Source organism: Mercurialis annua, linkage group LG3 (assembly GCF_937616625.2).
Source record: "Mercurialis annua linkage group LG3, ddMerAnnu1.2, whole genome shotgun sequence".
In the NCBI taxonomy this organism is placed as follows: domain Eukaryota; kingdom Viridiplantae; phylum Streptophyta; class Magnoliopsida; order Malpighiales; family Euphorbiaceae; genus Mercurialis; species Mercurialis annua.
In genome coordinates, this window is record NC_065572.1 from 61747629 (window position 1) to 61761930 (window position 14302).

Sequence of the window (14302 nt, forward strand, 5' to 3'; positions counted from 1 at the left end):
CAAGGCTGGTCCTGGGGGAGCAGCTCCTGCGGCTGCTGGCCAAAGTTCTCGGGCTCCTCCAACCCGTAGATTTTTTACCGAGTATAGTGCTCGGGTTTTGGGAAAGACATGAATTCTTTTTAATCTTTTTTATTCATTGAGGGGAAAAACTAATGTTTGAGTTTTACAAAAGCCTAACCCAAACATAAGTGAAAAAACCCCTAGGTACCTCGAAAATGAAAACAAGTGACTACTGATAGTATTTCCGAAGAACCTGGGAGTTCCAAGTTCTCGGGAGCACTCTGCCCGACATGTGTGCTATCTTGTAAGCTCCTGCTCGTCCGACCTCAGTGACTCGATAGGCGCCTTCCCAATTAGGTTCGAGCTTTCCCACTCCAGCGTTTCCCTTAGCAATGTCTGCCCGTCTCAGGACCAGATCGCCAACTTGGAAACTCAGGGGTTTAACTCTCTTGTTATGATACTTAGCCACTCTTTGCTTGTATGCTTCAATTCTCAGCGCTGCCTGCTCTCTTCGTTCTTCCAGCAGGTCTAGACATAACTTCTGTTCTTCCTCGTTCTTAGCCTCATCGAAGAACTGAACCCTTAGAGTTGGTATCCCGATTTCCACAGGTATCATTGCCTCACACCCGTATGTCAAAGAAAACGGGGTGTCTCCTGTGCCTGCCCTCGGGGTGGTTCGGTAGGCCCATATGACCTTCGGTAGCTCTTCCAGCCACTGTCTGTCGAACTCCCCTAGCCTGGCCTTAAGCCCTTTTAGGATCGTCCGGTTTGTTACTTCGGTCATCCCATTGCTTTGCGGGTGAACTACCGAAGTGAAACGCAGGTCAATGTGCAAGTCGTTGCAAAATTCCTTGAATGCCCGGCAGTTGAACTGCTTTCCGTTATCAGTTACCAACGCTCTGGGTATACCGAAACGACACACAATTTGCCTCTAGAAGAAATCCCTGATCCGAGCTTCTGTGATGGTACTCACTGCCTCTACCTCGATCCACTTTGTGAAGTGATCTACTGCCACTATCAAGAACTTTTTCTGCCCCGTGGTTGGTGTGAAAGGACCCAGGATGTCAATTCCCCAAGTTGCAAATGGCCAAGGACTGGTAATAGGACACTGCTCTGTGGTGGGAGCATGTCGGATGTTCTGATGCCTCTGACAGTTTTCACATTTCTTTACTATCTCCTCTGCTTGCCTGACCATTAGGGGCCAGTAGTAGCCCTGCAACACTGCTTTCTTTGCCAACATGCGAGGAGCTATGTGTGCCCCACAAATCCCTTCGTGTATTTCTCTCAGAACATACTCCCCTTCCTCTGCTGTCAGGCATCTCGACCACGGGTGGGTGAATGACTTCCTGTATAAGACTCCATCGAGGAACGCGTAGTACGGAGCTTGTCGCAAGATTTTGTATGCTTTGTCTCTGTTTTCTGGCAGAGTTCCGTCCATCAGGTAGTGGGCTATGCCTTGCATCCAATTTTCCGAAGGCTGAGTTAGAAAAATGGTTTCGTGGTTGTCGATGCTGGAATGCTTTTGAACAGAGAAATGGACCCCCGGTATCTTTTCGTTTACTGTTGCTGCTTTAGCTAGTACATCGGCCTCTTGATTTTCCAAACGAGGAACTTGCTCTATCACCCATTTTCCTCCGAGCTCCTGAATCTTGTTTAGGAAGAACTTGACTCTGTCCACGTATCTTCTCATTTCTGAATCCCGAGCTTCAAAAGTACCCAGGATTTGACAGACGACTAACTGAGAATCACTTCTTATCGTTACGTGCTCGGCTTTGACCACGTTTACCATTCTTAATCCGATCAACAGAGCCTCATACTCCGCGGCATTATTGGATGCCGGGAAATCGAATTTAACCGAGCTTCGGAGTGTAACTCCGTGAGGACCTTTCAAGACTACGCCTGCCCCAGATCCTTCCAGATTTGATGCCCCATCGACTTCTAAGACCCACCGTCGAAGTTGTTCATCAGGTTCCTCAGGTTGGTCACTTGCTGTGGTCTCGGCTATGAAATATGCCAACACTTGTGCTTTTAGGGCCGGTCTTGGTTCATACCGGATGTCATATCCTCCCAGCTGGACCGACCAACTGACCAGCCGTCCCGACATTTCAGGCCTCTGCAACGCCTTTCTCAGAGGTTGGTTCGTTCGTACTACAATAATGTGAGCCTCGAAATATCTCCTTAGCTTTTCCGCCGCCACTTTCAATGCCAAAGCAAATTTCTCAATTTTTGGATATCTGACCTCCGGGCCTTTCAAGACCCTACTGAGATAATAAACTGGGGTTTGCAGACCCTTCTCTTCCTTTACCAGGACTGCCGCCGCTGTCTCGTCATTCACCGAGAGATACAAATATAAGATTTCCCCTGGCTCAGGTCTACCTAGCACCGGGGGTGTGCTAAGGTAAACCTTCAGCTCTTCAAAAGCTGTATTACACTCCTCTGTCCACTTGAAATTCTTTGTATTCTTCAGAATTTTGAAAAATGGCAAACATCGTTTGGCCGAGCAACTCATGAATCTTCCCACGCCGTGACTCTTCCGTTCAACTTTTGTACTTCTTTTACCGAGCTCGGGGCTTTCATGTTTATTACTGCCTCGATTTTCTCCGGGTTGGCCTCGATGCCTTTCTCCGAGATGAGGTGCCCTAGAAATTTCCCAGAGCGGACTGCAAAAACACACTTTTCTGGGTTCAGCTTGAGGTTAAAACCCTTCAGCTTTTCAAAAGTTTCTGCCAAATCCTCTGCGTGATCCTCGATCCCCTTGGATTTCACGACTATGTCATCCACATAAACCTCGACATTCTTGCCCAGTTGATCTTTAAAAACATGATTCATGAGTCTTTGATAGGTTGCCCCAGCATTTTTCAAACCAAAAGGCATCTTCTTGTAGCAATAAGTCCCCAGATCCGTTGTGAAAGCTGTCTTTTCTTCGTCATCTTTACTCATCGGGATCTGGTGGTATCCCTGGGAGGCGTCTAAGAAAGCATAAACCGCAAACCCACACGTTGCGTCTACCAGTTGATCGATGTTCGGCAGGGGGAAACTGTCTTTTGGGCAGGCATTGTTTAGATCAGTGAAATCTATACAAAGCCTCCATTTACCGTTAGACTTCTTGATCAAGACTACATTAGCCAGCCATTCAGGGTAGTCTACTTTCCTGATGAACCCGGCTTTCCAGAGCTTCTCCACTTCATCTCGGATAGCAATCTGTTTCTCTAGAGAGAAAGTTCTTTTCTTTTGCTTGACAGGCTTGCACTTAGCATCCACATTTAACTTGTGCGAAATAATCTTCGGGTCTACCCCCCCAATATCCTCTGGTTTGTTGGTAAACTCCTCCACATACTGTTTTATCCGAGCTATGATAGCCTCCCGGTGCTCGTTTGGCCAATCTACCCCCAGCTTTACACACATCTCGGATCCCTCTGTAAGTTCAATCGTTTCTAAGTTTTCTCGGGGTTTCTGAGCTTTTTTCTCTCTGAGGAGCAGCTCCGGTGTATCGATGTTCATCGTTTCCACCGTGCTGCACATAGTGGCCATGTAACATTGCCTAGATAGGGTTTGGTTTCCCCTAATAGTTATGACCTTGTTTCCCACTGGGATTTTCATCATCAAGTAACGAATACTAGTCACTGCACCTATGCTATACAACATAGGTCTACCAAGAATACCATTATACGCAAGAGGCATGTCAACTATCATGAACAGTGAACGTACCTTCCGTGTTGGTTCCGCCAGGATTCCCTCTGTTCCGTCCTCCTGAGGTGTTTCGATGCCGAGCTCCAAATCTAGCTCGACCATTCCCTCTGGGGTGACCGGAGCTCCCCCCAGCCCCAGGAGGGGAATGTTCACAGGTTTGAGGTCAGTCTTGGATCCTCCCATTGTCAAAAATACTGACAGAGTTAACAAGTTAACCGAGCTACCATCGTCTACAAGCAATCGCTTTACCCATTTCGATCCAATGATTGCCGATACAATCAAAGCGTCTTCGTGAGGAAAATCTATTCCCTTCGCGTCCTCAGGCCCGAAAACAATGCTAGGCAACGGCGACCCGGTTGATACTGACATGACCATCTTTTGTTTCTTCTTTCTGCGTTTTCGACTGTACTCAGATTTCGAAGTTCCTCCTGAGATTGTGTTAATTACCCCCGTGACCTGTGTCTTTTTCGATGGGGATTGAGCTTCCCTGCTTCCTCCTGACTCTGATCTGACCGAGTTGACCCTAATATTTCCTCGATCCTGGCCCTCCTTAGCCATCACAAAATGCTGCAATCGGCCCTGGCACACCAGCTTATCAATCTCGCTCCTCAAACGCCCACATTCTTCTGTTTCATGGCCATAGCCGTCATGGAATTCACAGAATTTAGACCGATCTCCATCTTTTACTAGCCTTGGTGGATAACGAATCTCTTCATTATTATGCTTGATCCAAGATAGAATCTGTTCCCTCGGAGTATTAAGAGGTACATATTGTCGTGGCACCCCTGCTCGGTCCACATATCCTTCAGTTCCTCCTCCAATGCTGAAACTCGGCTTAGTTCCAGGCCCCGTGCTGGTCGGACTGGGTTGAGCATTGAACAGCTTATGACCCCTGTACCCCGATGTCTCATTCAGAGGTCGGTACCGATCTTGACTGCGGCTAGACCCCTGAACGTTCTGCGCCTTACTGGGAGCTGGGCTAGCCATCCCATAAGCCTTCCTTTGCCTTTCCTCGTCAAGATTGATATAGTTCCAAGCCCTGTCCTACTAGATGTGCTACGTTATCAGTTATTATAAAACAAAAAGAAGAAAATTTAATAACCGAATATATTATATTTATTTACTTTTACAAAAATTCTTAACTAATTTAATATTAATTATAAATAAAAAATTGATATAATTATAATAAATTTATTAATATGTTCATTGAAGAGTTACGTTACGAGCCACGTGTATAGCACGTAATGCGAAACTAGTTATTTATAAAAGAAACAAAAATAATTATATGACATAATGGTTGTATTATGTGATTTATATAGCAAATAAATGAGATATTTATAACGTTAGAATAAGTATTTAACGTCTCAGAATGATGTGGCAGAACATATTAAATAATACTCCCTCCGTCCCATTCTAATTGAGAAAATTTCAATTGCACATTATTTAAGAAATTTTAGTAACATTACTTTTATATCCTTACTTTACATTAAATGCATCACAACTTTTCAAAAATATGCTTTCTAAATGCATTAATTGAAGAGGGTATAAAGAGAAAAGTAGTGTAAAAACTACTCTATAAATGGAAAGTGTCAATTAGAATGGAACGCCCAAAAAGGAAATAGTGTTCAATTAGAATGGGACGGAGGGAGTAACTATCAATTATAAGCCAATTTTAAACATTGAAAAACTCAACCTTTTTTACTTAGACCAGGAGAGAGATTCATCAGGATAAAAGAGATAGAAATTAGGGGTGTGCACGGATCCTGGATATCTTTAAAATCGAACCAAAAATCGGACCAAAAATATCCATAACCGAAATATATCCGTTGATCATTGACTTTTCCCGAACCAAAGTGTACCGAAAATTTTATTAGTATGGTTCTGGATCTTTTATAAATAACTGTACCGAAAATCAAACCGAACCGTACCAAACCAAAATATTGAACTTATATCTGAAGAACCGAAATTTTATATATACTAGTTTCGCATTACGTGCTACGCACGTGGCTCGTAATGTGATTCGTCAATTTATGTATTAAGTAAATTTATTATAATTGTAATAATTTATTTTATTTATTATTAATATCAAATTAGTTAGAATTTTTGTTGGAAATAAATATAATTATTTATAATAATTAAATTTCATAATTTCCTTATTTCATTAAAATATCACCGAATTTGTTAAGAAACACTTTTGTAAAGGTATATTATATTTGTTACTTTCGAACACCCTTAATTTCAAGTGTCCAACTCCGCTGTTAAATTAGTTAGAAATTTTTGTTAGAATAACAAATACTATCTATATTACAGACTTTAGATTAATAGTTGTAGTTTAGTAAAATAAGTTTAATATGATAATAAATACCATATTAAAATACTATGGAATTAGGGAAAGAAAGAGAGGATTTGGAAATTGAATGGGTCGAAGTAATTTAAATTAGCTAATTTTTAGGTAAGACAATTATTAATAATTGAATACCCCCAATAGTTATCTACATCTTTGTTTTGTTTTTTAATGAGAAAAACAAAAACTAATTCTATTCAATATATAACAGACTTTTTTTGTTATACCTAGGACTCTAAAATTTATGTTCCTAGTATCTTTCTAATTATGTAGTATTTGTTTAGATTAATCTTTTTAATCCTTGTTGAAATCAAATTTTAATTATGTTATAACTCTAACATTTAGATAATAATTTAATTACCATAAAACCTTAAGTTAAGCAATAATTTATTAAGGACATTAACGTAAAAGTGCTTGTTCCCCCATCCGTGCTTTTATATATAGTATAAATATATATATATATATATATATATATATATATATATAGTCGACCCTCTAATAGTTAATATTCTATAAATTAATAATTCTAATAATTAATAGAAAATTGAGAGAACCAACTTCGTTCCACGTCGGATAATTAATAATTCTATTATTTAATAATTAATAAAATTTAAAATATATTCTACATGAATATTAATTATTAGAGAGATTTTTTAAAAGAAATATATATCAATTGATGATTTATTTGAGGCAATACTAACCTTAATTCATAAAGTGGAAGTTAAAATACCATCAAATTATGACTTTCTTATTCTTTTGAAATTTTTTAAAAGAAGCTATTAGATAAACAAATTAAAGTAAGTAAAGTATCTCTAATATAAAAAATATTAAAAATTATTTTTACTTTATGAATATAACTTCTTAATAATTATTTTTTAGTTTGATATCAATTGATATTTCTTAAATTGAATATAAAATTATTTCTTTTAAATTGAGTGATTGCAAAGTGTATTTTGTTAGTTTTTTTATAATATAATATTAATAATAGGTCTATTAATGTAGATGTTTTATCTTTTATAATTTTTTTATACAAATTCAATAAATTAATAATTCTAATAATTAATAATTTTTTGATCCACCATGTATATTAATTATCAGAGGGTCGACTGTATATATATTATTCTACTTTTAATTTGATTATTGTATTCATATTAATTTTGAATTACTAAACATTAAAATTGTTTATAAAATATATGAATTTATCAAATATTTAATAATTATTAAAAGTATTTTTAAAAAATATATGAACAATTTATATATTCATTATTTTTTATTATTGACCAAATAACATAGTTTTAACAAAAATGATATAGTTTAAACTTGAGAATAGATAAAAGTACCTTTATCAAATAATCAAAAATTTAATATTAAATCGAATAATAATATACATGTTATGCCCTTTTATTTTATTGTAGATTATTTATTTGTGATTGTTGAAAATATAAAAAAATAAATGAGTAGCTAATTAATTTTAAAAGTCAAAATGATATATTATAATATAGTAGAGATCATATTTTAAATAAAACAATATCCATGTTTCTAGTGATATCCGTATCGAACCGTACTGAACTATTATAACCGAATCCCTGTACCGAACTGTACCGAAAGATAAAATCTCCTAACCAAACCGATTACTGGTACGGATGCAGAGATCCAATTTTCAATATCCCCGACTTTTAGTTTGGTTCCAGAGATTTGTCAATTTCCGGATTCCCCTGAACCGTGCTCACCTCTAAAAGAAATAGTGTGATACAAAAAGTTCAATTTTGCTTCTTATTTGTTTTTTGAAACAAATAAAAATTATATTAAAACAGTCATAAGATGAAAAGGTTTGATTAATCGTGTATATTTATATATAGAAAGGAACAATTGTAATTTTTTTAACATTATAATAACTTAAAACATATTACAGTAGTTATTTATTTCATTATTGACGACAGATGCAATTATTAAAGATATCGGTGATTCATTCTATGCTCTTTTAATTGATGAGTCTCAAAAGAGTTCAATACAATTGTAAATGGTTGTGGTTCTATGATATGTGGATAAAGATGGATAAATTATCGAGCGGTTAATAGGTATTAAACATTGGAGCGGTTTATAGATTATTTTTACACATTACTACTGCATTCTAATAACAACGGAATTGAAGTTTAAGGGACCTATAAATATCAAATTGAGTAGAGGGATTTATTGAAAAAATAAGTGAGGAGTTGAAGAATCTGAAAATGGATTTGACGTAACTAATTGCTTTATATCCGAATTTTTTTTTAATTTATCATTGTAATTGTCATTTAATTTTTATTTTTAAATTTAATGAATTAAATATTCTCTATATTTATATAAAAATAACCAAAATAGACCTCTCTATCCTGTCAGTTTCTATCTAAATAATTTTTTCTTAATTAAAAATAATTATTTTTAAAATATTTCATTTTGAAACATATTTACAGCTTTTTCACTCATCTGTTTATAATTTCCCTCTCTATCCCTATATAAAACATAATATCAAAAAAAAATTTGTATATATTAAAGTTTTATCTCATTTTAGACCATTTGATTATCATAGCCACCACACTTTTTCTCTCCCCTCACATAAATTCTCTATTTTTCTCTAATTCTCAATCCCTATCAAATTTCTCTCTTCCTTTATTTCTCTCCTTTTCAAATTTTTTCTTCCTCTTTTTTTTTCAATCGCCGCTTCTTACATCTCGTCGTCGCACATTTTTCGGTAAATTTTTCGTCGTATTTTTTTCATCATCGCGTTTTTTTAGAGAATTTCTCATCGTCGCGATTCTTCCAATGATTTTCTTGCCACCGCGTTTCTTCCGACGAAGTTCTTGACGTCGTTTTAGATATTTTGTGATTTTTATATTTTTTGTTTATGATAAATTAGATTTTTTATAAGGAGATTGTTGTAGATCTATTATTTTTATGTTTATAATTTTTTTTATTCATATAATTATTTCGTTTTTTTTTGTTCATAGATTTGTTCTTTAATTTCAATGCTACTAATTTTGTAAAAATAAATTGATTTATAATTTTTAGTGTTTGTTCTATTTACGTTATAGTGTATTTTTGGTATATTTATAGTGCACTTTTGGTATTTTTCTGGTGTCACTACTAAAATGCTTGCTTTTAGCAACGGATTTTTCCGCCAATATAAGCATGAAATCCGTCGGGAAAACGTTTCCCGATGAAGCAAAATCCTCGTCGCTAAATTTTTGGCGACAGACCAAAAAATTTGGCGACGGATTTTCCAGAGATTGCCGACGGATTTAAATCCGTCGCTGATTGAAAAACAATTAAAAAAATTAAATCGTAAAAGTAAATTATTATTATTTAATCGGTCACACACTCGTCACCCACTCGTCGCCCGTCGTCCTCTGTTACCCATCCGTTGCCTCAATCACCCACTCGTGATTTTTACAAACTTCCCAGTAGGCCACCCATCCTTCTCATTGCTCCAACTCATTGCTCTTTAACTTTGAAGTTCTCTCGTCCGTAGCTCCATCTGAACCAGCTCATATTCTTGTTATTTATATATATATAAATGTAACCCAAAAATAACAAATACTTCCTCCAACATTTTAAGATAATTATTTTTTATAATTAATAGTTATTTTAATGAATAAATAAATAACAATGTTTTCAATATATTTCATAAATGGTTATGTTATATTTAAATAATATTATATTTAATTAAAAAAATTATAATTATTATTTCTTTACTAATTATTTTCCTAAATAATTTTTTGATAAATTTTTTATTTAATTTTATAATTTATTTTTACGATTTAATTTTTTAAAACGGATTAAGCGACTTAAAGACGGATTTAGCGACGGATATGAAATCCGTCGCTAAATCCATCAAAAATAATTGGCGGGAACACTCCCGCCAATTTAAATGACAATTTAGCGACGGATTTTATATCCATCGGTAAAAAAAAATCCGTTGGTAAAACACAGTTTTTATTAGTGTGTATCTATATTTTTCTGGTGTATTTACAGTGTTTATGGTGTATTCGCAGTTTTTTTGTGGCATACACTATAAAAACTCTACAAAAACATCATATATACACTATTGTTACTATAAAAACACTATAAAAGGACAAAAAAAATAATATAAAGTTGTAAATAAAATAGAAAATGGTGTAGCGTAGAAAATTCCCTCTGATTAAAATTCTAAAATATAAACATTTTTTATGAATAAAATTGTATTAAAGCCACGAGAAGTGGCGAAAACCGTTACTTTAAACTTTCGCACAAAAAGCGGCACACTTTAAATGACACACTAAAAGTTTAGACAAAATAAATCGGATAAATCATATCAACTGTTCAAATACAAAATAATGAATGGATTCATAAAAGAAATCCAAATCCGAATAGCAAAAACTCCTTCTACAACTTTTAAAAATAAAAAATACTTTAAAAAGCAATTAAAAATAACCGCCTCTTTGTTTGGAAGATCATCCCGAAAAACTCTGTCATTCCTATATTTCCAAATTTCAATAAATATAGTTAGCTTTTCTACCATGTACTAACTTTCATGCTTAATTTATTATAAAAATATTAATTAAAAATTTAAGAGTATTGACAAAATAAATCTTAATGTTTTTAATGTTAAAACATTACGAAACAAATACAAACATTTCTAATTTTGCATCTTGTAAACTCATTTCAAATCTTGGTTATTTTGTCATCTTTTTTAGGCTACATAGTGCAAAAATGCAAAATTTTGAAATTTTATTTACAAAATTTTAAAAAGTTGGAATTTAATATGCCAATAATATAACTGTATTACATATACAAATAATTGTAAAAAATGGTTTACGTTATAAAATGAAAAAATTGGAAAAATTAAATTTATATTGTAACGTCTTGTAATGTCTTGAACATTAGACTTATATCGCTTAAAAAATAAAATGTTAGAATTTATTTTTGCCTAACTCCTTAAATTTATAGATAACATACGATTGAATAAGTTGTTGTTTTTTTTTGATCAAACGATTGAATAAGTTGTTAGTCAGTTAGAGGACAATGTCAATTTTAAAAAGAATTAAGAAAATATATTTCATCATGAGTAGTACCCAATTAATGTTTAGATTTACTGTACTTCACTTTTCTGATTGCAGGCACCTTTTGGAAATAGACTGTCATGATGACGTGGATTGAATTATTGCATCCTCAGATAATTAATCAACACGGCAAATTTCTTTTTAACTTGAAAAAATAAGTAATGATTTTAAATGTGAAGAGAAGCTCCAATTATTTTTCATTTACGTAATTAAATACTGCACAAACGTTCATGTAACTAAAAGGCCTAATTAATAGATTTAAATTGAATTATAAGCTGCTAGGTACAAAAGCTAATTTGCAAAATTTAGCAGTTAAAATTTATTTGGTATGTATAGGAAAAGCAGCTCCTGAAAAGGGTGTCCTCTTTACAAATCTGCCTTTCATTCTGGGCCTTTTCTCTGCATTCAATTTCCTCACCTCGTATCTTATTTTCTTCGAAAACAATCTTGTTCTTCTCTTTTCCCTATACCTAGAAACCCGTGCCTCTCGGCCTCCACCCGCCATTGCCGGGTTTCCGCCCCCTCCTCCTCCGCCTAGACAATTTAAATCTCCATACGGATTTTGATATTCAACCCCATAAATCTCCTGAAAAAATAAAATTCATTCCATTAGAATATCTAAATATATGTTATGCGGAAATGAAAATGCTGAAACGAAAAAAATATCAAAGAAATGAAATACCGAAATGAAAAAAGTGACAAATTTCCGTGCTATCTTACTTGTACCCGATTGAATAAAAATGTAAAATGCAAGATTGAAGTAAATTCAAATTTAATAGATTAAAATTATTAATCGTACCGTGTAGTCCGACCAACACTCATCGGGATTGATATCCGGCCGGTGTCCATTAGTCCAAGGAGAAGTTCCTTGGCTTGCCCAAGCTGTCATTACAGCTTCATAATCCAAATTCAACAGAATTTTTCTTCTCTTCTTCTTAATATTACTACTCTTCTTATTTTCACCATCATCTTCATAGTCTCCATAATCGATATTCTTTAACTCCATCTCATCGGTCCCGATTTTCCGATCATCTTCCTCTCCACAAGTAGCAGAATCATAATCAAAGCTCAACTCAAACGGAGCTTCTTTTTCCAAGTCAATCTCCATGTTGTCGACATGATCACATTCTCTAATTACTTCGTCCTCAAGCTTCACTTTTCCTTCAAATTCTTCATTATTACTACTACAAATTTCTTTACAATCCACAAGCCCTAAATCTTCCATTCCAAAAGATTCGTTTTCAAGACCTCTACCAAGCAAACTCTCGACGTCCGCAGCAAACTCAGCAAGATCCATCTCCGATGGGAGAAATCCTTGCAAATTATAACAACCCTTTGATTCAGCTCCATCATTATTATCATCAGCAGGAGCAACAGTACCAGCTGAATAATTCAGTTTTTCTTCATTTGAGACAGTAATTCTTGAATTACTGCATAATTCAGCGACAAAAGGGTCGAATATCGGAACCCTATAAAGCAACTGTTCTTCTTCATTATTATCTTCCTGAGAATTCTGATCATCCGAGCCCACTTCCGGCACGATTGGAAGTGAGTCCTTTAATTTTTCTTCGATTTTAGAGAGCGAAAATAGAGATTTATTCCCGTGATTTCGCGGCGTTCTTGCTTTTCGGGTGAATCCTCGATGCCAAGAAGGCACTGAAGTGGAATTTTCTTTCGAAGATACGTTTAAAGATTTAAGAGAAGCAATCTTTAAACGAACTCGTTCATGTCTCCGAGCTAACGGATTAGCTGAATGAACAGATAAATCGCAAGATTGGCATAGAAAAGCATCATCAGCAGCACAGTACCACCGAGCGCGCTTTCGTATACAGCTATCGCAAGCTCTCGCCGTTTTGCCACCGACGGCGTTGGCTACATTTTTGTTTACAATCATTGTTAATCAAGAAACAAAACTGAAACCCTAAAAAAATCAAGAAAACCCTAAAACAAGAAAAGAAAATGAGAAATGAGTTCAAGAAAACTCAAAAACTAAAGCAAGAAACTAAAGTGGGCAGTGAATGAGTTAGAAAATTTCAGTTTCATAATAATTTGTTGATGTTTTAGAGCTAAGGAAATGAGTGTGGCAATGATATAAGAGTATATAGAAGGGATGACCCACAAAGAGGCCTTTTACAGTCTAATTTAAGTTATGGGAGAATTTTGGGGTTTTTTGTTCACTTTTATTATTTTTGGAAGCACTTTTAGATAGTTTTCCAAGTAGAAAAGGATATTTTGGAGCACTTTAAGGACCACAATAGTGGCCTTATCTATTTTTCTATTGGTGGGATTAGTTAGGATGATCTTGATCTAAGGATTCTCATTGGTTAACTATGCTATCAAATGGATTTCTAGTGGGGTCAAGTAGTGTGGTGGTATGGATGAGAATGGGTTGGGTTTGGGTTTGGGTTTGATCCAATCTTTTTGCTCTTTACAATTTGAGTTAGACCTTTTTGTTGGTTTGTCTCTTGATGACCCATTTTGCCCGTTTTCAAGTTCGGACTTTTGTTGAATGGTCCCCTACTGGCTCCATCTTATCTGCCATTGGGTTTACATATCCTAGTGGAGTGAAGTAGCTAGAGTTACTAGTTACCAGAACATTGTCTTTTGGAAGACTGTAGTACTAGTGCAGCTTCAACTACTCTTCCATAGAAGCTTATAATATAGTAAACTAAAAGGACTTATTATGTGCTAATTTTGATTTTGCACCGTTTAAAAACGTTAAGAGTCCAAATGGCAAAAAAAGATTTAAGTGTTTCTTTAAAAAAAATAAAAAGGATTTTAATACCTTTAGCTTCGATAAAATTTAAAAATAAATGTTGAAAAAATATATATTAAATTTTGCGTGCTGAACACAAGAATTACTAAATTCAACACTTTAAAAAATCATCAGTATGGTTTTTTTATTACAGTTGTTGCTATTTTTCATCGCATTTGAGATCCAAATATTTAAAGATGTTTAACGCTACGAAAATCTTTAAACTGAATTCTTCTTAAACAGTAGAATCGGATAATTTTAGGAAGCGACATTTTCAAGTTTCTCAAGTGATTAATTCAGATGTAGTTTTGAATTACAAAATTTGGAAAATTTGTCAAAACTTTAGGCATCCCGGATCTTCTCTTCTTTAGGCGATTTAATAAAGAGGTTCATAATCTAGTTTGTGCGATTAAACGTTTGTATTTGCAATCTTTA

At 34.7% G+C, this 14302-nt stretch overlaps 2 protein-coding genes across 2 annotated transcripts; both read right to left on the reverse strand.

Moving 5' to 3' along the window:
- Positions 1 to 297: 297 nt before the first annotated feature.
- LOC126672805 (uncharacterized) lies at positions 298 to 3501 on the reverse strand. Its single transcript, XM_050366757.1, has 7 exons — positions 2865 to 3501; positions 2560 to 2768; positions 2290 to 2443; positions 1787 to 2196; positions 974 to 1642; positions 470 to 871; positions 298 to 396 (listed from the first exon to the last, which is right to left on the reverse strand). The coding sequence occupies exons 1-7, from the start codon at positions 3499 to 3501 to the stop codon at positions 298 to 300; spliced, it is 2580 nt and encodes an 859-aa protein (XP_050222714.1).
- Positions 3502 to 11345: 7844 nt separating this feature from the next.
- LOC126674944 (zinc finger protein CONSTANS-LIKE 16) lies at positions 11346 to 13274 on the reverse strand. Its single transcript, XM_050369495.2, has 2 exons — positions 11912 to 13274; positions 11346 to 11698 (listed from the first exon to the last, which is right to left on the reverse strand). Exons 1-2 carry the CDS (start codon positions 13004 to 13006, stop codon positions 11432 to 11434), a joined length of 1362 nt encoding a protein of 453 aa, XP_050225452.1. The 5' UTR covers positions 13007 to 13274; the 3' UTR covers positions 11346 to 11431.
- Positions 13275 to 14302: the final 1028 nt, after the last annotated feature.